This window comes from Rhinatrema bivittatum, chromosome 8, assembly GCF_901001135.1.
Source record: "Rhinatrema bivittatum chromosome 8, aRhiBiv1.1, whole genome shotgun sequence".
NCBI lineage: Eukaryota > Metazoa > Chordata > Amphibia > Gymnophiona > Rhinatrematidae > Rhinatrema > Rhinatrema bivittatum.
Window position 1 is genome coordinate 135,753,635 of NC_042622.1, and position 26,490 is coordinate 135,780,124.

At 45.0% G+C, this 26,490-nt stretch overlaps 1 protein-coding gene across 3 annotated transcripts in view; it reads left to right on the plus strand.

The window, feature by feature from the left end:
- Positions 1 to 26,490, plus strand: part of ABCA2 (ATP binding cassette subfamily A member 2) — a 382,666-nt gene that overhangs the window by 332,560 nt on the left and 23,616 nt on the right. For all 3 annotated transcript variants that reach the window (XM_029612786.1, XM_029612783.1, XM_029612787.1), the window contains 4 exons: positions 444 to 576; positions 8,872 to 8,992; positions 19,024 to 19,202; positions 19,505 to 19,646. In XM_029612786.1, coding sequence (XP_029468646.1) covers positions 444 to 576; positions 8,872 to 8,992; positions 19,024 to 19,202; positions 19,505 to 19,646 — 575 coding nt within the window. The remainder of the gene's footprint in view (positions 1 to 443; positions 577 to 8,871; positions 8,993 to 19,023; positions 19,203 to 19,504; positions 19,647 to 26,490) is intronic.

Genomic DNA, 26,490 nt, shown 5'->3' on the forward strand with positions numbered 1-26,490 from the left:
TATTTTGCATATCCTGTCTTTGAAAAGTGTATATCCACTCAAATGCATTTCAATAGGGCTTCACACTTTTTTTTCTCAGGGTTGAATTCAGACATTTCCCCCTTCTCACCCAACTCAGAGAAAGAGAGGTGCCTCTTAAAGAAAATACCTTAACAATAGTAATCAAAATGAATTGTTTCATAATCTAGTATTTTTGGAATTCTGTAAGTAGTAACTTTGGTTGCACCTCTTTTATCCCCAATTATTCAGATTTTTGCCCCAGGACAACATATCTGAATTCAACACAGCTCTTTCTCACCATACAAAATACCTTCAAAATTACTTTTTAAAGTTGACCACCCTCCTTTCCCCAACCCCGACCTCCAAAATGAGAAGGGAGATCTTGGAGTCTGTCTAAAGAAAACATTGTTCTTAAATGTTCTTCTTCTGTTTGCTCCTTCCAGGTCAGTTTGATAAAATAAAATCTCCCTTTGAGTGGGACATCGTAACACGGGGTCTGGTTGCCATGACGATTGAAGGCTTTGTTGGTTTCTTCATCACCATCATGTGCCAGTACAACTTCTTGAGGAAACCACAGTGAGTGGCTGACAAGGGATTGATACTGTAGGATCTGGTACTGGGTAGTAATTCACTTTCAGCTGCAGAAACCTACAAGCAGAAATTAAACAATAATTTAATTGTACGAGGAAATGGCTATATCATTGCCAGTTTATGCTTACTACATGTGGATATTATTTTATTTCTGCATATGGCTATATTATGGTAAACTGCTTATGTTTTTCTTTCCATTTTAGCTTTGTAGTTTTGTTTCACTGTTTCTATTTGAAAGTCTCAATCAAGACAATTGAGAGAACAGTGATCTGATGAGTAGATGAAAGAATTTGATGAATGCATAAGGCCATTCCCTGCCTAGTGCAACCAGTTAATCTCCTCCACTAGTTTTCTGCTTCTCGCTCTCCCCAGTAGCAAGAGAGATACTTGTTATTGTATAGAAATAACATTCTTATTACAAGAGATACTGTAAGGGGCATGTGAAAACCAGGAATAAGTATCACTGGACATAATTAGTCTGGAGAGTAAGTATCCTATAAGCAGGCAAAATCCATGACTTCCAGTAAAATTTGATGCATAACTAGGACTATTTTATTTTAAATTATGGGACACTAATTTAGTGCTTATGTAGACTTATCAGTATTGTCTAAAGTCCAATATAATATAGATGTTCTGTGAGTTTCTTAACACAGTTCAACTGATGCACTTCCTTTCTGCCCAGTATTGCATTTGATCAATAGCTTTTCTGAAGAAAAAACAAGCGTTTCCTATCACTACCCTCATGTAAAAAATCCTCAATAAGTTCAAATGGACAATACCTAGCAAATACCATAATCTCCTGTTAATGCACCTCGTCAAATCTTTGTAAATGTACCTCGTCAAATCTTTGCAAATGTAATATACCTCGTCAAAGTTGGGTTTATATATTATGTTAATCTTCCTATCAAGTCTCTGCTCCAAGTTGTACGCATCCCTGTTTTATTGTAACTGTAACTGTTTTTTGGTTCAGCACCTGTTATTTACTTCGTTCACTATACCTCACATCACTCCCCTGTTTATTGTAAACCGGCATGATGTGATACTCTCACGAATGCCGGTATAGAAAAAACTAAAATAAATAAATAAATAAAATAAATGTAGACGGATAGATTCAGGACCAGTGGGTTTATGCTCCCCTGCCAGCAGATGGAGATGGAGCAAGCTGACATCACAGTATATATACTCCTGCAGTGACCCCAGCCTGCCATATTCTCCGTCTCCAGCAGATTGTGCACATGCATCTCTCTATGGGATTGCTTTGAATTTTTTGGAAGGAGAAATTTGAAATTTAACTTAAGGACAAGAAAGCCCTGCTCTCCTATGGTGATACCAAAAGGTCCTTCCCCCAGTTCAGAATTCCTGAGGTGATTTCTGTGGTCTCTCAGAAGTGTACCTTGGTTCGGTAGCTGGATTTCCTGGCATGGAAATAGCTGCTTATTCAGCTAAAAGGCAGTGGGTGCAGGAGGCCAAGTGTGGCAGTGACAGCAGATGCCTTCTCCCCCGACAGCCGGAGACCATCTCTGTACTCAGCCATTAAGCACTGAGCTCAGGTAAGGTTTATTAAAAAAAAAAGTGAACATTTTACCTTCAGATACATAGAGGGGCTTTTAGGACTTTCTCCAGTCTCCATACTCAGCGCACAGTCCAAACGTTTGTTCCTGCTCCATTGGCATTGGGGAACTGGGCAGCCTAGTGGGTTGAGCAGCCCAGGTGGGCTAGGCCCCGCAGTTAGGCTTTGTGCTTACACACCGAGTGGTAGGCCGCGGCGGCGTTTTCATGTGCTCTTGTACTTGTTTTGCTTCCCTCTCCAGGCCGTCTATGTGCGCAGTGTGCTCAGATTTGGGCATGCCTTTTGCATGCACAAGTTCTGCACTGTTTGAAATGCTTTGCTAGGTGCACAAGTTGTACATTTGCCTTGCCGTACTTACCTCTCCGGCACTTAATTTTTGTGTGCATAAATCTTTGAGCACGAACCATTCAGACACATGTTTACCACTGTGATGGCGCCGGTAAACAAAAAGCCTAAGCACCTTTCTCTTTGTGTTGCCTATCATATTAGGGCTTCTGAGCCTGACCTGTCTTCTAACCTGTGTCAGTGCTGTTTGGATGCTCAGGGTGAGTTGTCTTCCTGGATTTTGCTAAACCTGGCTCCTCCCATTCTGGTGATGGGTTGGTTACGGCCTTGGCTGGAGAGATGCCAGACCTTGGTTCTCCCTTGACTGGCTTCTCCACTGGAGAGGGTAGTTCTGTGGGTCCTGCTCCACTTCCTTCTGGACATGGTTTGGACCCAGCTGCCTTTCCTTGGGTGGAATCTTTTCAAGGCTTACAGGCTTTTCTTCAGGTACAGTCCTCTGCTTCACCCAATCCTGTCAGGTCAGACCCTCAGACAGTGGCTCCCCCTCTTCCAGTCCTAATCTAAAGTGACAGGGCTCGCCTCGGCTCCCTGCGGGTAGTCCCGACAGGAACCTGGATAACACTGAAAATGAGGCATATCCTGATTCCCTGGAAGATGGGGAAATCCCTCCAAGTCTGGAAAGTATTGCAACATGTTACAGTTCTTTCATAGAGATGAACTGCTAAGCCTGATTTCTCAGACCTCGAAGATGCTGGGTGTTCCTAGGGCGGATGCCATGTCAAAACCAAAAAAGAATCCCATTTTGGTTTCCTTGCGTAAAGCCTCTTGTTTTTTCCCTGTGATGGACACCATTCAGGAATTGATTGATCTTGAATGAGACACCCCCGAGGCAAATTTTAAAGGGGGTCGGACATTGGAAGGCCTGTACCCAGCTGTGCAAGAGCATTTGCGTTTTCCCAAAGTGGATGCACTGGTATGTACTATCTCTAAGCTGCAACTATCCCCGTGGAAGGAGGAGCGGCCTTGAAGGATGTGCATGATAGGCGGACTGAGGCTATCCTTAAGCAAGCCTTTGAGGCAGTGGCAATGACTTTACAGATCGCTTCCTGTTGCTCCCTAGTGGCATGAAATTAGTCAGCTGACGCAGCCTCCAAAGCTAATCTTTCAGAGATGCCCATTAATGGCTCACTTTTGTTTGGGAGTGAGTTGAAGAAACTGGCCAGTAAGTGGGGCGAATCGCCACTTCCTCGGTTGCTGGAGGATAAGAAGCAATTGCAGTGCTCCTTTGGTATGAGGGGTCTCCTCTGGGGTTCCAGGCAGTTTCGGCCCTACAGAGAGTTGACCTTTCAGAGGACTTGGCCTTTCAGTAAGTCTCAGTCCTTTCGTCCCAGACAGCCCAAGAGAGGAGCTGTTGTGTCCATCGGTGCCCGACACCCTCTCTCCGCCCTCCTTACCTCTCTGGCGCCTCCCTCTCTGTCCGCGGGAAGATTGGCTGCCACAGCGTTCTCCTGCCACTTGTCCTCGGGCGTTCCCGGACTGGCTCGACGCTGGAACCGCCATGTTTCCTGGAGGCCTAGGGGCGCGCGCGCTGCACGGCCCAGATTGAAGTACCGGCATTGGCGCGAACCTTGGGGGCGTCCCCCGAAGATGACGTCACCCGCGACGGATATTTAAGGTCTCAGAATTTGCTAACACATCGAGTTAGCAAGGGTTTCGCTACCTAAGCTACTCTGCCTCCTCGGACTTACCAGAGGTACCCGCTCCTCGGGGCCCTCGCTCTCTTCTTTGTGTTTATTTTCAGATGACAGTCTGGAACCAGTACTCACTCCTCGAGGGCCCTGATCCCAGACTTACTTCGTATACTCTTTTGCCTGGAAGTCTTCACTACCAACTATATCAGCTACATCAGTGAGTTACCATCGTTCTCTCTGAGCTTTCCCTGGAACCAGGTACTCGCTCCTCGAGGGCCTATACTTTCCAGCTCCTGGGCTTCATTGGGACATTGTGTGAGTGTTACCATCTGCATACCCTGCCTACTCATTATATCTCAGTCTCTCTTCAGCTCATCCTCCAGGGATCACTGTTCCAGTATCTGAGGGACCACAGCCCTGCCGGGCTTACCAGCTCACTACTGCCATCTCTGGTGGTTCAGTATACTGTCTAATAAAAGAACTAGTGTGTGTTTGTCTCCTAACTTTGAGCCTGACCGGTGGTCCCTCTCAGGATCATCCCCTGGGGCGTGGTCATCTGCCACTGGTCCAAGGATCCACCCTCAACTCTCATATATAACTACAGATCCCGAACAGATTGCTAATTACTATCTGATTGCTCCTCCTATCGGGTATCAGATTAATAACAGATTGCTAACTCCTGGCATCAGATCCTGAACAGGAGCAGGCTCGGGTGGCGGAACTTCCCAAGCTTCCTCATGAAGGTTTGCTGACCCACATTTGGGAACAAGAGATAGGGGATGCCTCTCTCTCTTTTATCAGAGGTGGGTCGAGATCACATCAGATCAATGGGTCTTGGAAGTGATACAAGGATATGCGCTGGAATTTTGCAGTGTTCCTCGAGACTTGTTCATGGTGTCTCCTTGCCACTCCCCACAGAAGAAGCACGCAGTGGAGTCTATGCATCAAAGGCTCCTCAGGCTGAGGGCTGTGGTTTCGTTGCCCACGTCTCAAAGTATGGGGTGATATTCCATTTATTTTGTTGTGCCCAAGAAGGAGGGTTCTTTTCGTCCCATCCTGGATCACAAAAGGGTCAACCGTCATTTGAAGTTGACTCATTTTCTTATGGAAACCTTATGCTCTGTGATAATGGTAGTGCAGTCAGGAGAATTTCTGACCTCCCTGGCTCTGACCGAGGCCTACCTTCATATTGCCATCCATTTGGAACACCAACATTTTCTACGTTTTGCAGTGTTGGGGCGCCATTATCAATTTCGGGTGCTGCCTTTGGTATAGCCACTGCCCCAGAAAGTTTTCAAAGATTATGGTGGCAGTAGTGGCAGCCTTGAGAAGAGATGGGATCCTGGTGCACCGGACAACTAGCTGATTCTAGCTAACTCTCAGGAAGAGAGCCACCTGGTGATACACAATGTGATCTCCTTGTTGCAGAGCTCAGTTGGCTGCTGAACCTGGCCAAGAGCAGTCTTCAGCCATCCCAGTTACTGGAGTATCTGGGGGTTTGTTTGACATGGGACAAGACAAGGTTTTCCTGCTGGAAGTTTGAATTCAGAAATTGCCTCAGGTGCATCAGTTGGTGAACACTATACGCCCGTAGGTGTGGTCCTATCTACAGATGCTCGGCTTGATGGCGGCAACCCTGGAAGTGGTTCTGTGGATAAGAGCATATATACGTCCTCTTCTGCACTCGCTACTGTTTTGTTGGAACCCGCAGTCTCAAGGCTATTCGGTTCGGTTCCACTTGCCAATGGAAGTCTGCTCTCACCTCCAGTGGTGGTTGCACGAGGCTCATCTGAGAAAAGGAGTTTTCTTGTCCTCCCCAACCTGGTTGTTACGACAAATGCGAATCTCCAGGGTTGGGGAGTTCACTGTTAGGAGCTGATGGCCCAAGGGCATTGGAATGCCGAGGAGACCCTCTGGAACTTCAATTACCTGGAAGCCTGGGTGGTCCGGTTGGCATGCTTGCAATTCAGCCACAGACTGCAGGATCAAGTGGTCCACATGATTTATTTATTTGGATTTTTATATTCTGCTTTTCTTTCTTTCTTGTCACTTCAAAGTGGATTACATTCAAGTACTGTAGGTATTTCCCTATTCCCAGAGGGCTTATAATCTAAGTTTGTTCGTGAGGCAATGGAGGGTAAAGTGACTTGCCATGGTCACATGGAGCAACAGTGGGACTTGAACCCTGGTCTCCCAGGTTCATAGCTCTAACCACTAGGCGATGACGGTGGCCTACATCAATCACCAAGGAGGAACCAAGAGCTAGCAAGTGTCGCAGGAAATAGACCAACTTATGGAATGGGCAGAAAGTCATCTACAGATCTCAGCCTCTCATTTTGCAGGAAAAGACAACTTAAGAGCGGACTTTCTCAGCCGAGAGAGTCTAGACCTAGGAGAATGGGTTTTGTCCACTGAGGCGTTTCAGCTGATTGTGGATCACCGGCGCCTTCTGTTCCTAGACCTGCTGGAAACTTCTCGAAATGCGAAGGTTCCTTGATTCTACAGTCACAGGAGAGATTCATGGTCTCTGGGCATAGATGCTCTCGTACAGGTCTGGCCAGAAGACAGATTGCTTTACACCTTTACTCCGTGGCCATTTCTGGGCTGGATAGTTCACAAAATCGAAGGCCACAGGGGGCTAGTATTCCTGGTAGCACTGGATTGGCCCTGGTATCCGTGGTATGTGGAATTGTGGAGACCCCTCTTTGGCTTCCGCTGTGCCAGGATCTGTTACAGCAAGGTCCAGTTCTTCATGAGGATCCAACTCAGTTCTGTCTTATGGTTTGCCCTTGAGAGGGCTGCCTGTTGATTTCCACCTTACTCTGTGCTCGGAAGTTCTCCACTTTCTTAGCCTATGTGCGGGTTTGGAGAGTATTTGAGACCTGATGTGAGGAGCATGGTGTTCTTCCTCATTCAGTTAAAATCCCTCTCATTCTGGATTTTTTGCAGGATGGGTTGAATAAAGGATTGGCCCTTAATTCCTTGAAGGTGCAGGTTGCAGCTCTTGTCTGTTTCAGGGGTCCAGTGAATGATGATTCCTTGTTGTCCTATCCTGATGTGGTCTGTTTTTTGAAGGGAGTGATTTGAAGGCCTCATCTTGCCGGGAGCCGTTCCTTTGGATAACTCCAGGGCATTAAGCTGTGTAGTGTTCCCTCTTTCTTGCCCAAAGTGGTGTCTGACTTTCATTTGAATCAGTCCATCTCCTTGCCATCCCTGGATAAGATCAGGGATATGGAGGAGTATCGCCTCCTGCGCGCCTTGGATGTCAAGAGACTTGTCATGCGGCATCTGGTGGTTTCTGAGCCTTCCGGAAGATGGATCACCTGTTTGTCCTCCATGCTGGGAGTAGGCAGAGCGATCCAGCTTTGTGGGCAACCATAGCTTGCTGCATTAAGGAGGTAGTCATGGCCCCATATGTGGATGCTGAAAAACCATTGCCTATTCAGGTTAAGGCTCATTCCACTAGGGCTCAGGCAGTCTCATGGGTGGAAGTTAGATTGTTGTCTCTCGTCAACATTTGCTGAGTTGTGACGTGGTCCTCCTTACATATGTTTTCCAGGTTTTATCATCTGGATGTGCAGGCCCGGGAGGATGGAGCCTTTGTATGGGCAGTGTTGATTGGACCGCGGGCAGCCTCCCACCCTGTTGAGTACCTTTAGTACGTCCAACTGGTGCTAAGTCCATCTGTCTAGGAAATGGAGTAACTACTTACTTGATAATTTCGTTCTCCTTAGTGCAGATAGATGGACTCAGCTTCCCACACTCGGCTGCCACTCGAGTGTGTCAGTGATCCTCCTTGGATCCCAAGGAATTACTGGTAAGTGTTCATCCAGTACCCTAGATTGGGGTACCTAGATTCTTACGTGAGTTCAGTGTTTCTTGTTGGTTGAGTACAGTTATGGTTGACTGTTTTTAATTAAATTTTTTGCTATTCTGTCCACTGTTCCTTTTGAAGAGAATACTGGCAGGGCTGGGTCACTGCAGGAGTATAAATACTGTGACGTCAGCTTGCTCCATCTCCATCTGCTGGCAGGGGAGCATAACCCATTGGTCCTGAGTCCATCTGTCTACACTAAGGAAAACAAAATTATCAGGTAAGTAATTTCTCCAATTTACAATACAATCAAAATGAGCAAAACACTAAGGCCTAAGCACTAAGCCCTCATGCAACTCCACTAATGAATGTCAAGCCTAATATGCAGCACCACTACTTATTACAGTTTTAGTTCCTTATACAACTTTGACATTTAGCAAGAATCAGCATTGCCATGTCAAGAGAAAGATCTAGAAGCTGAAAGGGTAACCCCCCCCCCCCCCCTTGGCTTCTCCTAGGGCTTTCTTCCAAGACAGCTTGCTATACCAGATCGCATGGTTTTGTGAGATGCATGGAGGCACACTAGAGTCTAGGTTAAAAAAAATCATTCCACTTGATTCTAGAACTTGGAATAGATGGGCCTGATTTTCAAAAGCATTTACATGCTTAAAAACTGGCTTTTAAAGTTGTGGCAATATATGCTATTGAAATTGTTCATAGGGTTTACCCACGTTATGTGCATTTAATACAGGAAAACATCTTTTGCAGATTTATACAATAGAATGTTACATTTACAGGCGTAACTCCTTAGAAAATTCACCTGTTGGGTTACAAGCCTAGTAAAAGTTATGAGTTAAGACCTATATTTTACTAGTAGTTTCACTACCCAACCACACATTTTCTCTCTCCCCTTTTGCAAGGCGGCTCCCTGTATCCAACAAGCCCATTGAAGATGATGACATGGACGTGGCGAATGAGAGACAGCGTGTGCTGCGTGGGGATGCTGACAATGACATGCTGAAAATTGAAAATCTGACCAAGGTATAATGCGAATTCCTTAACATATAGAATTCCCTCTGATAGAGCTAGTCCATTCTTCCTGTTGTCTACCCTGCCATTCCTTCAATGTCATTTGCAAGAACAGCAAGTAGTAAAGGGGAGAAATGGCAGCTACTCAGGTAGATAAATCAAATAAAAAAGGAGTGTGTCGCTGATACAATGTCTATCTGTCCTTAAAAGCATCAGTGAGAAGCAGTAAGCAGTTGTAGCATTGTTGGGTTTTTAATCCATATCAAAAGTTCAAACAGAGAGAAAACGCAAAGTCCCCTGACATGGACCATGTTTCGCTGTGCAGCTGAGTTGGGAGGATCAAATCAGGTAATCTACAACCAAATAGATGGAGAAAGATAAAAGACAGAAAAAGTGGAGGCTACAAACCGTATATAATAAATAATCAAATTGAAAAACAAAAGATTACATACCATCAGGCTCACAAAGTGGAATTTAGTCAAGCAACATCAAAGTCATAGGGTTTCTTTCCATGCCTAGAAAATCAAAGCAAGCTAAGAGATGAAAGATTCCAAAACTAGCATATGATACAGTTGAACCAATCCCAAAAAGATAGATAGCATCCCCAACCAATCAGAAATCAATGAGGGTCACATGACCATCAACTAGCCAATAGGTAAAGAAACAGAGAGAAATCAAAGTAAAAAGAACTGCTTTTTCCCTAGGTTTTTTTCTAAGCTCTTTATCCCCTCCCCTTCCCCTCTCCTCCTCTTTTTTTCTTTCCCTTCCCCTTTCTTCCCTCCCCTCCCTGTTTCCCCTCTTCCTTTTCTATTCCCTTGGCATGAGTTTTGGAATCTTTAACCTCTTAAATTGCTTCGATTCTGTAAGAAACCCCTTTGTCTTTGATGTTGCTTGACCAAATTTCATTTTGTGAGCTTGTTTATGTGTAATCTTCTGTTTTTCACTTTGATTAATTGTTTATGCTGTTTGTAGCCTATGTTTTTTTCTGTCATTTACCTCTCCCTCTCAGTTTATTTGTAGATTACCTGATTTGTCCCTCCCAGCGCAGCTACCCGGCGAAACACGGTCCATGTCTGGGGGCTTTGCATGTTCTCTGTTTGAAATTTTGGTATAGATGAAATACCAGAACAATGGTGCAACTGCTTACTGATTGAAGGACACACTCCTTTTCTATTTGATTTGCAAGAATAGGACATCCTATGACAGTAACTTGGATTCATGGCATATTATTTTTACATGATTGCTTTAGTATAGTAAATCACATTAACAAAGCAGAAGACATAATTCCCTGTGAGAACAAGAACTTTCAATTAATTCTGTTTAATGTCACATATCTTAAGAGTATTGTGCAGCTTACTGTATCAGGATGTCAATTAGCCCACATCATTTTTCTTTATGAGATAGGAGGCTAAGCTCAAAATTCTGCCCAGGTGTGTACATAAGTAGCCTGCTGTGGATTTCCCTATGACTATTAGGAGAACCCAGACAAGTGTGAACCATTATTAATTAGGATTCAAAACCCACAGGTGTTATCTGATTGATTGTAATTACTTCTGATTCATTTGACAGTGGTTTTAAAATGTGATTACATGTCTAAAATGACTAATAAAAAAAACCCCAGAAGTACATCACATACGTTTTTAAAGAAAGGGGGAAATGGTTTGAATTAGTATTTATCATGTAATGTAATGAAGAACAAAATGGAGCTTTGAACTTTATTCTGGCCTTCTGTTCAGGCACAAGGGAAAAGTCAAAATTGATCTGGTTGGCAACCTTTCTACTCTGCATTGCTGGAAGTGCATCAGAGCTTCACTCCTCCAGCTGAGGGTCTCCGTCACTGCAAGTCCTGATCATTGTCTTGTGTCCTAGGGGGTGGCGGATAGGCTTTTGATTTAAAAAGAACAATCTGGCCAATCAGCTTTAGTACCATCAAGTATAGAGAGCGAGAAGAATCCATTTCTTTTTTTTTGTATTGAAACATTTATTTCAGTCTGGCTTTGTCACAACAGTTTTCAATACTCTGAACATCAAGTTGAACTGTTCATTGTGAATAGTGACAAACTGAGACACTCATAGTAGTCTAGTCTAAATTCCTCAAATGGCTTACAAGCCAAAATATGAGCAGAGACTTTGTACTGTGTTGCATACATCTGGTGGCACTATTGAAACAAGTAGAGTTTAGTCTAATGTTGAGGATATTTTGCTAATTCCCTGTATCTGCCCAGATCAGTCCAGACTCCTGGGTTTGGCCTCCCATCCAGCAGATGGAGACAGAGAAAGTTTTACTGATACTGTCACTTAACCTAGAATGCCACCTGCAGTCTGTCAGTATTTCTGTGTCTCCAGCAGATGGAAGGTAATGCAAATCCTGCAGTCTGAGGAGAATACAAAAAAAAAAAAAAAAAAGATTTTAGCAGTAGTGTTAGGCTTAGGATTACTACTCAGCCCTCCCTGAAGGTCAGTAGGTCCTGGTGGGGCCATCCTTTCAGGTAGAGGATTGAATGAGTGGGAGGGGTTGGAAACTCCTGGGTCTGTCCAGATCCTTCACCTGCTGAGAGGGGAAATAACTGGTGGGGCCAGGTCCCTCTCCTCCCTCCCTCAGGTGAACAGCCGGAACCTACAGCCGCAAGTATAAGGTATAAAACAAAAATGGCCTTTCTGTTTTTGTTTATTTCTCTGTTTGTGCCAGTCAGGTGTTTAGGTTTTCGCGGTGCTCTGAGGGGACATCGGGCAGTCAGCCTCGGGGAATGTTTGTAAAAAAAAAAACAAAAACAAACATTTGCGAGTTTTTTGCTGCAATGCAACGCAGTGGACAGTGCGCAGCTTGTGGGAATACGCGCACACTGCTCCCTTGCCAGCACTTGCTCCCGCTGCATCTTTGGAGGGGAAGGCAGCTCGGCGAGTGCACAGCGAGCCTCTGACAATGATCCTCCACAGGCAGTGTGGGGAGGAGCTGAGCAGCCTGATAGTGTCTTCTCGATTTCGGTGGAAACAGCGGCCATTTTGTCTTCCTTTGCTGTCGCGACTGACAGGGTCTGCAGGGATGCTACCCTGCCCCTGCCTCTGTCGCCGGCTGATCAAAGGCCCTCAGATCCCCGGGGCCCCCGGGATCCTCTGTTGGGGGGGGAGGAGGAAGACCTCCTGGAGTAGGATCCAGAAGAATCAGGGGATTTTTCCCCAGATTTTGTTTTGCTTTTGCACAAAGCTTTTTTGGCTAAAAGGGTGGCTGGACATCGCCATCCCAAACCACTAGACCTCCAGGAGCCAGCTATGGCCAAGAGGCCATATTCGTCTCAATCTGGTGGAGTGACCAGAGTTCAGAGGGTGCTGGCGTGTCAGTTGCCCCAGGGGAAGGCTGATGATAGCTTGGAGAGCTCGGAGGTTGATGATCCCCTGGGGGTAGATCCGTCTGGGGTAGATGCTCATTTGGACGGCATGGACCCTGATGAAGCACGGGATCAAGCACCCTCAGTGGAGGGAGATGATCCAAAAGTAACTCATCTTTTTCACCGGGAGAAATTGTAGCCCTTAATACCATGTCTTCTAAATGAACTACCGTATTTTCGTGTATATACCCTGCACCCAAGGATAACTCATACCCATGTATAACCCCCAAAAAATGGGGATCTATGTATGTAAGTTTATGTATACCCCACACCCGTGTACACCCCGCACATGTTTAATAAAACGATATACAATTTATTAAACTGTTTTGTTATAACATTTCATAATTCATTAGGTGTGACTTTTTCAGTAGTTGTCATGCCTTTAGTTGACCAGATCCTGAAAAATACAACTACTACAAGATTATTACCAATTTCACATCTCACAATTCAATGCCTGTACATGTACGTACATGTATAACCTGCACCAATGTACAACCCACACACCACCAGTTCGGAATGTAAATTTGTATACAACCCGCGGGTTATATACGCGAAAATACAGTAGGAATTATAGTTCCCCAGGCTGATTCGGACCACAAGGGAGTGGATCTAGTCATGTGGGGCGTGAGGGGGCCAACTAAAACATTTTCTTTCCACAAGTCAGTGAAGAAGTTAGTGCTTCGGAAGTGGGAGACTCCAGATACAGGCTTGAAGGTTGGCAGGGCCATGGAGAAGCTGTATCCTTTGCCTGAAGACACGTTGGATCTTTTGCGGATGCCAAAGATGGATGCTTCAGTTTTGGCCGTGCCAAAGAAGACAATGATTCCGGTGGTGGGTTCGGCCGCAATTAAGGATATGCAGTTGGAGGTGCGTCTCAAGAAGATTTTTTAGGTGTCTGCGTTGTGCATTCGCGCTGCTATATGTAGCAGTTTTATGCTCCGGGACGGGTTGCGCTGGGTGCAGCAATTGCAGTCCAACAAGTCGTTATCTCTGTAAGATGCTCAATAGGCCGAGAGGCTGGAAGCTGTTGTGGCCTACGGGGCGAATGCCTTGTATGATCTCATGAGCATTTCCTCTCATTCAATGATGTCTGTGGTCTCCGCTAGAAGGCTTCTGTGGTTAAAGAACTGGTCTGTCTGCAGATGTTTGGTCTAAGTCTCAGCTGGGATTGCTTCCTTTTAAGGGGAAGCTGCTTTTTGGTGAGGACTTGGAGGAGCTTGTGAAGCTTCTCGGAGGGACTAAAGGGCACAAGCTGCTAGAGGACATGGCAGAAGCTTCTCTTCGACACAGGCTCATTTCTGGTTGAACCAGAGTCTCCGGCAGTCTCATTTTTGGATGGAGCTCAGAGAGAAAGTGCCGGAAGGCAGCAGCCTTGGAATCAGTTCTTTTGAGGCTGTGGACCAGTCAGAAATGGTTCCGGTCAGGGAGCCTCGGGTTCCAAGCCCTCCCAATGAAGCAAGGCCGGCCTGCCCCTCATTTCCAAGAATCGGAGGTCAGTTAACATCTTTTCTCAAGGAGTGGGCCAAGATCACTTTGGATCAGTAGGCCCTAAGTGTGATAGAACACAGTTACACTTTAGAATTTGCTTGGTCATTAAAAGATTTGTTCATAAGGTCCCCTTGCACTTACGAGCAGAAAAGGCGGGTGGTTTGAGAAACTGTCAGTTGTCTACATCTGTTGGGGGCCATTGTACCAGTACCCGTCAAGGAATGGGAAACAGGAAGTATTCCATTTATTTTGTGGTACTGAAGATGGACTGTGCTTTTTGTCCGATTCTGAATTTAAAGAAGGTGAATCTGACGCTCAAAGTACCTCATTTTCAAATGGAAACGTTGAGATCGGTGATTGCTGCAGTGCGCAAAGGGGAGGTTTTGGCTTCTCTAGATTTGACCGAGGCCTATCCTCCACATCCCATTTTGTCTGGACCATCAAAGTTTTCTCAGGTTCATGATCCTTGGAGATCATTTTCAGTTTTGTGCCCTGCCTTTTGGGTTGGCAACAGCACTGAGGACCTTTACAAAGGTAATGGTCATAGTAGCAGCAGTTCTTCGGCAGGAGGGCATCCTGGTTCTCCCGTATTTGGACGACTGGTTCATTCGGGCAAAGTCAGGAGACTTCTGTTGTCAGTCGGTGACAGTAGTGCTGCAATGCTTATGGTCCCTAGGATGGGTTGTGAATTTTCCCAAGAGCCAGCTGGTGCCATCTCTAGTTCTGGAATTCCTGGGAGCACGCTTCGACAGCAGACTCGGGAGAGTTTTTCTTACCGAGGAGTGGATTCTCAAAATCCAAGGACAGATTGGCAGATTGCTAAGTAGTGCGGTTCCCAGGGTCTGGGACTATCTGCAGATCCTTGGGTCTATGGCTTCCACTTTGGAATTGGTTCCTTGGGCATTCGCTCATATGCGGCTTCTCAGTCGGTCTGCTGTCCGGGTGGAATCCAGTATGGAGCAATTTCATCTGCCACTGCCTCTTACGGAAAATGTTAGGTCAAGTCTGGATTGATGGCTATGTAGGGACAATTTGGGACATGGGATGGCCTTGGAGGTTTTCAAGTTGGATTGTGGTCACAACCAATGCCAGCCTATCTGGTTGGGGGGGGGGGGCTGTGTATCAGGCTCAAGTGGCGCAGGGACTCTGGTCTCGAGGAGATATCATGGTCCATCAACCATCTAGAGATGAGAGCGGTGCATCTAGCTTTGCAGGCCTTCTTGCCTCTTGTTCAGGGCAGGCCAGTGAGAGTGTTGTCAGACAATGAGATGGCGGTGGCTTACATCAACCAGCAAGGCAGTACAAAGAGTCAGGCAGTGGTGCAAGAGGCCCAAGAGTTAGTTCAATGGGCAGAGCGCCACCTGGAGATGCTGGCAGCTTTCCACATAGGGTTGGACAATGTCCAGGCGGATTTCCTCAGTCACCAACAGTTGGATCCCGAGGAGTGAGAGTTGTCAGAAGAAGCCATGCTCCTGATTCATCGCAGGTGGGGAGTACCGTGTTTGGATCTCATGGGAAAGTAAGAATGCCAAAGCTCCAAGGTTCTTCAGTCGAAGAAGAAAACATAGGGCAGAGAGAGTTGATGCTATGGTCCTCCCGTGGCCATAAAGTATTCTCCTGTATGTGTTCCCGCCATGGCCACTGGTGGGCAAAGTCTTGCAAAGAATAGAGCTTCATCCAGGGCAAGTAGTTCTGGTGGTGCCAGAATGGCCTCATCGACTGTGGTTCATGGATTTAGTCAATCTCACAGTGGATGGTTCACTACGTCTGGTTCATCTTCCCAACCTACTGTGCCAAGGTTCTATATTTTTGGATTAGGCAGGTTGCTTCTCCCTCGTGACTTGGCTTTTGAGAGGAAGCGTCTGAGTGAAAAGGGGTATCCGGAGAATGTTTTTACCACTTTGTTACTAGCAAGGAAGAAGTTAATCTCCTTGGCATACGTGCAGGTGTGGAAGGTGTTTGAGGTTTGGTGCAAGGAGCTTAGTGTGAATCCGTTTCGAGCCTCGGTGGCCCACATTTTGTCCTTTTTACAGCAAGGTTTAGTTAAACGTTTTTCAACTCTTTAAGGGTCCAGGTGGCCGCCTTGGGGTGCCTTAGGGGCAAGAGGCACAGGGTGTCTCTGGCTGCGCATCCGGATGTTGTACAGTTATTGCGGGGGAGTCAAACATTTGTGTCCCCCAATGCGAAAACTTTGTTCTCCATGGCGCTTTGAACCACCATGCAGTGCGACTTTGAAGGATGTTACTATCAAAGTAATTTTTCTGGTGGCAATTTGTTCGGCTAGGCGGATTTCAGAACTGCAAGCCCTTTCTTGTAGAGAGCATTTCCTAAGGTTTTCAGGATTCGGGAATCTCATTGCATACAGTGTCTTCTTTCCTTCCAAAGGTTGTTTCATCTTTCCAATTGGATAGGTCAGTGGCCTTGGATAAGGAGTTGAGGTGTCTGGATGTCAAGCATGTACTATTACGATATCTGGAGGTCACTAATAGTTTGAGTGTCTGTTCATCTTTTCATTCTTTTGAATGGTGCAAAGAAAGGGCAGAAAGCTTCAAAGGTGACCATAGCACAGTGGCTGAAAGAGGCCATAGTTTCGGCATACATTTGCAGGGGTCGGTCAGTGCCTCAGGGTCGGAGAGCTCACTCGATGCAATCGCAAACGGCATCCTGGGATGAATGTTAGTCAGTGTCGCCACAAGAGATTAGTAGGGCAGCTACTTGGAAGTCATTGCACACTTTCGCCAGGCATTATCGTCTGGATGTCCAGGTGCCAGAGTCTAGGAGCTTTGGGGAAAGCGTACTTCGAGCAGGACTCTCGCAGTCCCATCTGGTTTTGGCAAGCTGTGGTACATCCCAGGAGTCTGGACTGATCTGGGTATGTACAGGGAAAGGAAATTTGTTTCTTACCTGCTAATTTTCGTTCCTGTAGTACCATAGATCAGTCCAGAGACCCGCCCGTGTTTGGAGAGTCCGCTCAATCTGTAGTTTTTTGTATATAAGCTGAAGGATTTTCAATTGGCTTTTTCTGGCTCAGGTGATAGTTGCACATGCTGACATGGTTATAAGGATCGGTCAGATTTATTGGTTCTTTCTTCTCCTGCTCGTTCGACAGGAGATGTTTGATAGGTTACATTGAGTTTTGGTATAATTTTCCATCTTGGCTTGGGTACAGGTCAATACTGACGGATTGCAGGTGGAACACCAGGTTAAGTGACAGTGTCAGTAAAACCTTCTGTCTCCATCTGCTGGAGTGGAGGCAAAACCCAGGAGTCTGGACTGATCTGTGGTACTACAAGAACGAAAATTAGCAGGTAAGAACAATTTTCCTATTAAAAAAAAAAAGTCTTCCATATTGGTTAACTACCACCAGACATACATTACACTGCTGTAAACAAAACAAAAGTGATGTCAATTTGACAAAGCGGAAGAAAGGCATCAGAGAAAGGTTGATTATAAGAAACTAAATGCTGAAACATTAAGTATTCAGTATTTTGCAGGAAATACATTGGATTCCAAGAATCCAAAGTACAAGGATATCCTATTAAAGTCAATTGTGTTTCTTTCGAAAGAAGGGTTGTTCATGTCTGAACCTATAGATTTGCTTATTATTGAATGAAAGAAGACAACTGGTAAATTATTACTAATTACCTTAATTAAAATAAAAGATAATGAAAGGATAACTTTCAAAATACTGCGCATGGCAGAATATATGCTTGTATGTGGCCATGTGCAGATTTACTAGAGTATTTTATAACACGCATGTACGATATGCGCTCGTTTTAATAAAATATGCTTATCTCTACCCTGCGTCATTTGCGCATATATATAGGTTGATGCGCAAATATATGCAATGCATTGAAACCACATAAATCATTGCATTAAACATGCATACTTCACTCACCTATTTTAAAATTATACCTGTGTATATTTTACATGTAAAATTTAAATAGGACTTACCCGCACAAGTAATGATTTATGGAGGTAATTTTTAAAAGTGTTACATGTGTAGATGTAACATACTGTTGTAGCAATATTAAAAAACTATTTACGCACATAAAGTACACTTATACATGAATATCTTATGGAGAAATTCAATGACATATATTGTAGCAATTTTCAAAACCCCACTTACATGGGTAAAGAACATTTAAATGTGTAAAACCCAATTTTAAGGGGTAGATTTTAAAAATTTGCGCGATCGCGTACTTTTGTTCGCGCACCAAGCGCGAACAAAAGTACACTGGATTTTATAAGATACGCGCGTAGCCACGCGTATCTTATAAAATCCGGGGTCGGCACGCGCAAGGGGGTGCACATTTGTGCAACCTGCGCGCGCCGAGCCCAGCGCGCGCTGCCTGTTCCCTCCGAGGCCGCTCCGATTTCGGAGCGGCCTCGGAGGGAACTTTCCTTCACCCACCCCACCCCCGACCCTATCTAAACCCCCCCTTACCTTTATTGGCAGATTTACGCCTGCTAAAAGCAGATGTAAATCTGCACGCGCCAGCAGGCTGCTGGCGCGCCATCACCCAACCCAGGGGCTGGTCCAGAGGCCTCGACCACGCCCCCGGCTGGCGCCACGCCCCCGGGCCCACCCCCGAAACGCCGCATCATTTCGGGAACGCCCCCGACATGCCCCCTCCCCGCCCCTTTTACGAAGCCCCGGGACTTACGCGTGTCCCGGGGCTCTGCGCGTGCCGGCGGGCGAGGGCCCTGCGCGCATAAATCCGGCCGGATTTACGCACGCAGGGCATTTAAAATCCGCCCCTGAGCGTATAGCAATTAATCAACCAGTTTAACAAGTCCTTCTCTGGGTCATTGAGACTTTCCTGGTTCTTCAGCCTGAACTCCCCCCAGTTCACCCAGACTTCCTCCTCAGTCAAATACTACACAATAAACACAACTAATCTCACTTGCTTCGGATAATTAGCAGGTGCAAAAATACGCGAGTAAATTGGAAAATGTACACATATAAGTGGGTTTTTTTAACCCCCTTAGACCGCCTCTTTTTTACATGCATATTCATGCGCGTGAAAGTGAAAATACACCCATATTTTGGACTTTTATAAAATACAGAATGCGCTAATAGAGGCTACTTATGTGCATATATGCTAATTTTTACATGTGAAATGTTTTGAAAATTCATCTTTTAGTGTTTTATTTTTATTATTTGAGGTGTACAAATCTCGGAAAATGGGTCGTATCCTAGCTGTAGATCGCCTTTGTGCAGGTGTGCGGCCAGGTGAATGCTTTGGTCTCCTTGGAGTGAATGGAGCTGGGAAAACCACAAGCTTTAAAATGCTAACAGGTGATGAGAGCACTACAGGAGGAGAGGCATTCATCAATGGACACAGGTACATGCATAGAGTGGTATTTATCCTGGAATAAGGGACATTCTGGAGGTTGAAAGGCAGGAGATTAACTGCAATGATGATTGACAGATTGATTGGTAGATGGTTGATGGGTAAATGCTTTGGATTTGCAGAGAGATGGCCGAACTATAGTAGACAAATTGCTGTGATGGAGGTATGGCTGAAATTAAGTTAATACTGTAGATAAGGAGTGAATAAGTGAGTAAATATTTGGCTAAGTATATGACTAGAATTTGCACTAAAGCTATGAAATTGATGAATAGTTAAGTCATATTTTGCCACAGCATCCTGAAGGAACTCCTGCAGGTCCAGCAGAGTATTGGCTATTGCCCCCAGTTTGATGCACTCTTTGATGAGCTCACTGCACAAGAGCATCTGGAGCTTTATACCCGCCTGCGTGGGATTCCGTGGAAGGATGAGGAGAGGGTAAGTTGAGGAGGGGATAAGAACTTCAAGAACAATGTTGCAGGCTGCACAGAAACTATATATTCATCTAATAACTGTTGTTTTCAAGACATATAAAATAGTTTTTCACCACTATTAAGAATCTCATCATGTATGAAGTTTGCCTTGGCCTTCAGCATTAAGAAGATAACAAAGGAGCATGACAAATGTTGACATTTTCTCCTGTCTATAAATTTTAACAATTATGGTGTGTTCACTATGAAAATTTTCATTACTTTTCATCCAGCCAAACCAGTCCACATGCAGGTTATGCCTCCCATCCAGCAGTTGGAGACAAAGACTAACAGAAATGCTGACATCACTCTTTATAGGGTCTTGTGCTGACCTCAGCCTACCAGTATTTCCTGTCTCCAGCAGATGGCAGGCAAGCATCCTGTGATTTGAGCTGAGGCCTGGTGAAGAAGGTAGAAAATTGAATAGCAGCTTCTGAGGTGAAAGTCTTGTATTCCCTCCTTTGGTTGAGCACAGCCAGTGGACCAGGGGACTTCTAGTTGTTGGGTCAGGATTTTTCCCAGTTACAGTCTTTGGAATTACCCTTCTTCCTCCTTCCCTCCCCATGCTTTTTCTCCCCTCTTCCACAATGTCCCCTTAAAAAAAAAATAGACTAAACAAGGCTTCCTCTCTATTTTTAACTCCCTTCTCCTGAGCCCTGTGGCTGTGCTTAGTTCCTGATTGTTAAAGCTGTAAAAAAAAAAAAAGAAAGAAAACCGAAGGCAGAAGAATGGTTTGCCATCTGAGGGACTGCAGGCTGAGACAAGAGAGGTAAGGTAGGAAGCAATGGTGCTTCTTCAGGAGCGCGGGAAATGCTTGGTAGTTTGCAGTGCATATGCATCCAGCTGTCAGGCACTGGGAGGGGGAACCTTATGTAAATCTTGTGGCAAGGAGAGGGAGAAAAGGCAGCATGTGGAATCATCTGCCCTGGGAGGGCCGCATCAGCAAGGTTGTCTGCAGACCATTCCTGCCGGCATGCTTGCTACCACAGCAGGAACAGTGGCCTTATTGGAACCATGAGTAGGGCGTAGCTCAGATCAGGGGCCTCCTAAACTGGTTCCGGTGGTCTCTGACGTTACAATGATCTGGTCCATGGCTTTTCCAGGTGGAGTTTCAAGAGGAGCAGCTCCCATTTCTTCAGGTGGAGATGTGCTTGCTTCTTCTTGTGTCCTGCAGTTTTGGATCTGTTACTTGTGAGCCTTCAGGTTTTAAGGGAAAGTGGCAGTAAGGGCGAGTTGGAGGAGGAGGAATGTTCCCCTAGAGAAAAGATAATTCAGCTACAGTTCAGTTGTTCTGCAAGTGGGACTTTCTCCCACAGTTTCACAGTCCCTAAAAATGTTGGACATAGCAAAAAATTAAAATAAAATAAAATAATAGGAATCTGTTAATTCAGAAGACCCTATAATGTCACGGTTAAGGAAACCAAAGCAATTCTCTGGCATAGATAAGGATTTGATATCTGTATAATGGCATGCCCCAGGGTTAAATTTTAAAGAGGGCTCTGTCCTCAACGCTCCGTACAGGAAGACAGAGGCTGTACTTAAGTGAGCTTTTGACACTGCTGGTTTGGTGCTGTAGTCTGCTGTGTGCAGTGGTATTGTTGCTAGGGCAGGATTGCATTTGTCAGGCTTCGGGTAGGAGTATGGCTTCCATTGTAGCTGCCTGTAGTTTGCTGTGGCTACGTAACTAGTCAACAATTTCAATTTCCAAGGCAAGGTGGAACAAACGTTCCTTTCTAGGGTAGTCTTTTTTTTTTTTTTTTTTATTATTAATTTATGACTTTTACTAATACATACAAGTATTTTATCAAAGGAAACACGGATAAGCCATTATAATATTTTCTCAAAATTAAGCATCAATGAAGACAAAAGCATTTCTTAATGGCTTATTACAAATTCACAATTCAGCAATACTATCAGGGGCAGTTAAAATGGAGTACAAAGTAATATATTACAGGAATAGGTATAGACCTGATTGAAGAAGCATAAATCTTTTTTTTTTTTTTTTTAGAGACTATGGGATACATTTTTAAGAAGTATATGAATCAAGGAAAACTCTCAGTTGTTCTGGCACAAAAAATATATACAGATCATTATCTTTTTTTTACAATGCATTTACAAGGGTATCTCAATAAAAAAAGAGGCTCCCAATGATATTGTTTCTTGTCTCATTAACAGGAAGCCTTTACATCTCTCTTGAGTTACTTTTGAAATATCAGGAAACATTCTTACTATAGAGCCATGAAATGGTATATTTAAATGACAAAAATAGGAAGACATCAGCTACTGCTGTCTTGTTCAGCAATAAGAGACCAATAAAGTAGGGCGATCAATCATTTCAATACCCGATGATTCCAAAAAAGAAGTTAGGTTTTGCATATCTAAAGGCATATCACCCGGATCAACCATAGTACGTCTCTCAACCAAAGAGTTGGATATGAAATACACTTTATTAATCATTGGTGTCTGCGATTCAGATCTTTGAAGTACCTCACTAAGGTACCTCTTAAAAGTAGTTTTCGCCATTTCACCCATAACCCTGGGAAAATTAATCAATCTCACATTTAACCGACGATTCTAGTTTTCAAGAATCTCTAATCTCCGGGATAGAGCAGTTCTATATTTAACAGTGGCCATATTAAAGTTCTTAATTTGTTGTATCTGTTTCAGCTTTAGCTACTGACACCTTAACAGCTTCCAAGGAATTCTCATAGTCTTGAATTTTGTTATTCACAGAAACAGTTAAATGATCCATTTTACTATTGCATGTTTTTATAGCAACAGAAAGTCCTGCTACCAGCTCCCAGAGATTCTCCAAATTTACTACCACAGGTTTAGTCGGGGACGTTAGCTGCTCACCCGATGTATAGGTATCGCCTTCAAGGTCGATGTACCTGGGAGTCCTACCGGGGTTTCAGAATCCTCCCCCGTTGTATTTTTCCCCATCCCTGGCAGTGTAGATGCCGACAGATCCTCCTTCCTGATTCGCCTGTTCGGTGACCTCATCAGCCTTCGACAGCTGTAGCGCGTCTGGAGTCAGCTCCACCCTAGCTGACGGCGCTCTCCTCCAGCTACGAGCACAGCGGGGGAATCCTCCCAAAATCTGCTTCTCCCGCAGAAATGAAGCGAGTTATTAAAGCCTGATCGGTAAGTTGAGTCGTTATTGAGGGAAAAACCCTCACTTTTCCTTTTCTTTTCAGTGGCATTATAGCATGAAGATTTTTAACAGGAAATTTTTAAGGGGCAAGATGGCGTCTTGCTCTCAGGGCGCCATCTTGCCCCTTATCTCTAGGGTGGTCTTTTTGAAGAAGATTTAGAAACGATGGTGATACCATGGTGGTGAGGGGGGGGGGGGGGAATTAAAAATCCCCAGATTGCCTGAAGACAAGCCTAAGGGCCTGATTTTAAAAAGCATTTATACACTTAAAATTGGATTTTACACATGTAAATGCAATTTACCTGTGTAAGAGGGCTTTTGAAAATTGCTACAATTTATGCCATTAAATTGTCCATAGGATATTCAGGTGTAAATGGCTTTTTAAAATTGCTAAGATAGTATGTTACATTTACACGTGTAACTCCTTTTGAAATTATCTCTTAAGTGGACATTGGGGCTAGCACTAGGGATTCCAAGCCTGTGAAGCCAGGGAGACTGAAGCTTGGCCAGCGGTCTAGACCCTTTAGTAGGTTCCAGTCCATTCAGAATTCCTAGAAAGGAGGTTTTGGGGCAGTCCAGAAGTTTTCGGACCTTCCAATGAAGATGTGGGAGGCTGTTCTCCAGTACAAAGGTTAGGCAGGCGGTTGTTTGTCAGAATTTTACCAGAACTAGGTTCACATTATTTTGGATCTTAGGGGTTGTGGGAGGATGGCTATGTTCTGGAATGTTCTTGTCCTATTTCAGGTACTTTGATTTCCCCTTGTCAATCATGGCTGCTACATACAGGGGCATTTGTTCTGGTCCTGTACTCTCAATTGGTTCTCAATTTACTTTGCGGTCCTAAAGAAGGGAGGGTTCCTTTTCCCTATTCTGGACCTGAAGCAGTTCAACAAGGCTCTGAAGGCGTTCCATTTTAGGATGGATATATCTGATGGAGGCATATCTGCATATCCCGATAAAAGAGACATCAGAAATATCTTCGCCTTGCAGAGATTGAGGGGAGGGGCTAGCGAAGACATCTTCAGTGTCAGGCTTTCTCTTGTGGGTTGGCCACAGTTCCAAGATCTTTTTCCAAGGCAACAGTTGTGGTGACGGCCCTGCACAGAGAAGGTATTTTGGAGTATCCGTGATTAGATGATTGGTAGATCTGACCAAAGTTTTCCAAGGAAAGTGACTTGGCAATGGCCAGAGTGATGCAGTTATTGCATGTTTTGGGCTGGATTTACAATTTCCACAAGAGCATATTGCTTCTTTCTTAATCCAGGAGTATGTGAGGGTTCAGTTCGACACCAAGGAAGGCAGAGACCTGGTGACAGACATAAAGATCTGGAAGTTGCAGAATCAAGTGCATGGTTTATTGAGGTTTCAGAGATCCACAGTGTAGATTTATCTTCAGGTATTGGGTTCCATCATGGCTGCCTTGGATTTAGTGCCTTGGGTAAGGGAGCACATGAAACCCTTGCAGAGGGACTTGCTCTCAAAGTGGTCTCCTCAGTCAAAGGTGTATTTCTGTTTACATAAGCCAGAGAGCGTTTTGCTTTGGTAGCTAGTTCGTAAGTACCTGACAGTGGGAGTAGATTTTGAATCTAGAATCTCCCATGTGGATAATGGATGTCAGTCTCTGGAGCTGGGGTGCTCACTGTATAGTGACTGTAGGCACTTGGACAATTTGGCTTCTTTCAAATTTTATTAATCAGTTGGAAACCAGAGTGACAGGGAAGGCACTTCTTTTTGTTTACTTCAATTCTTCAGAGTCAGGCGGTCATATAGCCAATGCCACAGTGGTGGCATATGTGATTCCTGAGGCAGGATCAGGTGTCAGTATATGGGAGAAGAGGTAGATCTGCAGTTAGTCAGGCTGGAGAAGCAATTAAGAGTTCTCTGCCACTTTAAAGCAGGAGTAGAGAACTTACAAGCATTCTTCCTCAGTCGCAACAGGCTAGACCTTGGAGGATAGTCTGTCCCAGGAGATGTTCTCCCAGATTGTACTCAAATGGAGAGAACCAGTGATGGACTTGGTGGTGGTCAGCAGAAACACACAGTTGTGAAGATTTTTCAGCCAAAGAAGGGTAAGAGATCATCCGGTTTGGATGCTCCGATTCAAGACTGGCCAATTCAGGTCTCTAGTGGGCAGAGTCTTTCAGAACATTTCAGGGGATAGTGATATTGATAGCTCCTAATTGGCCAAGTCCTCCTTGGTATGAGGACCTAGTGAGTATGCTAGACGGAATCTACTATTGTTGCATCAGGACCAGGGCCGTTGCAAGGGGATTGGGCGCCCTAGGCACCTTCAGCCTTGCGCCGCCCCCAGTCGCAGCCCCAACTCCTCCCCCCCCAAAAGAAAACTTACAAAATACCTGGTGGTCCAGATGGGGGCCCGGGAGCGATCTGCCGCTCCCGGGACCTCGGCTGCCACTAACCAAAATGGCGCTGGTGGCCTTTAGCCCCTACCATGTGACAGGGGCTAAAGGCCACGGGCGCCATTTTGCTTGGTGGAAGCCGAGGCCCCGGGAGTGGCAGATTGCTCCCGGGCCCTCCGCTGGACCACAAGGGGGGCATCGGGAGGGTGGCACGGTGAGGCGGGGGCTGGCAGAATTTTGAAAGGGCACTTTTTGCCCTTTTAAAATTCTGCCGCCTGCCGTGGTGCCCCCTAACTCGCAGCGCCCTCGGCACAGGCCTAGCTCGCCTAGTGGTTCCTCCGGCCCTGATCAGGACAGGGGCTCCCTGTTCAGGGCCATTGGTTCACAAGGATCCATCTCATTTTTATCTTTCAGCTTGGCTTTTGAGAGAGCTCATCAGAGAATGGATATTGTCAGAAGATTGTAAATACCTTTTTGTGGTCCAAGAAAGTTTGCACAGCCTTAGCATAATCGAGAGTCAGGAAGTTGTTTGAGAATTGGTGGTTGATTAGGAATATCTCAGCTAGAGCAGTGTTTCCCAACCTTCTCCTGGAGACACAGCTAACCAGCCAGGTTTTCAAGATATCCATAAGATAGATTTGCATTCATTGGAAGCTCAGGATATGCAAATGTATCTTGTGCAATCCTGAAAGGTCAGCTGGCTAGGTGTGCTTCTAAGAGAGGGCTAAGAAACACTAGGCTAGAAGAGCTTCAGTGCCATTTAACTTAGAATTCTTGCAGGGGGAACTGGATAAAGGGTGACCCTTAAATCCATAGGGTGAGGTAGCAGCTATCTCCTGTTTCAGATGGGCAGACCTTTATCATCTCCTCTGAACATGTTTTGTTTCCTTCAGGAAGTAAAGCATATTTGGCCTTCAGTAAGAGAATCAATACCTCCTGGAATCAGAATTTGGTGTTTTTAAATTTGCTTGGCCATCCATTTTGAGCTCTGAGAGAGGCGTCAGTTAAGCTGCTTGCTTGTAAAGCAGTGTGTTCTTGTTGCAATTGTTCCACCAGATGAATTTCATAACTGTAGGCTCTGTTGAGTAGAGATCCTTTTTTTGGATTCTTCGGCTGAGGCAGTATAGATTCTCATGGTTTCTTTGTTCCTTTCTAAGATAGTTTTCCTTTTTTTTCATCTTAATCAGATAGTATTTTTCTTTTCAAAGGGACTGTGGTGGAGAAGAGTATTCTCATTTTCATCATTTAGATGTAAGAAGAGTTCTTTTGCTGTAATTAAAGGTCATTAATAGTTTCAT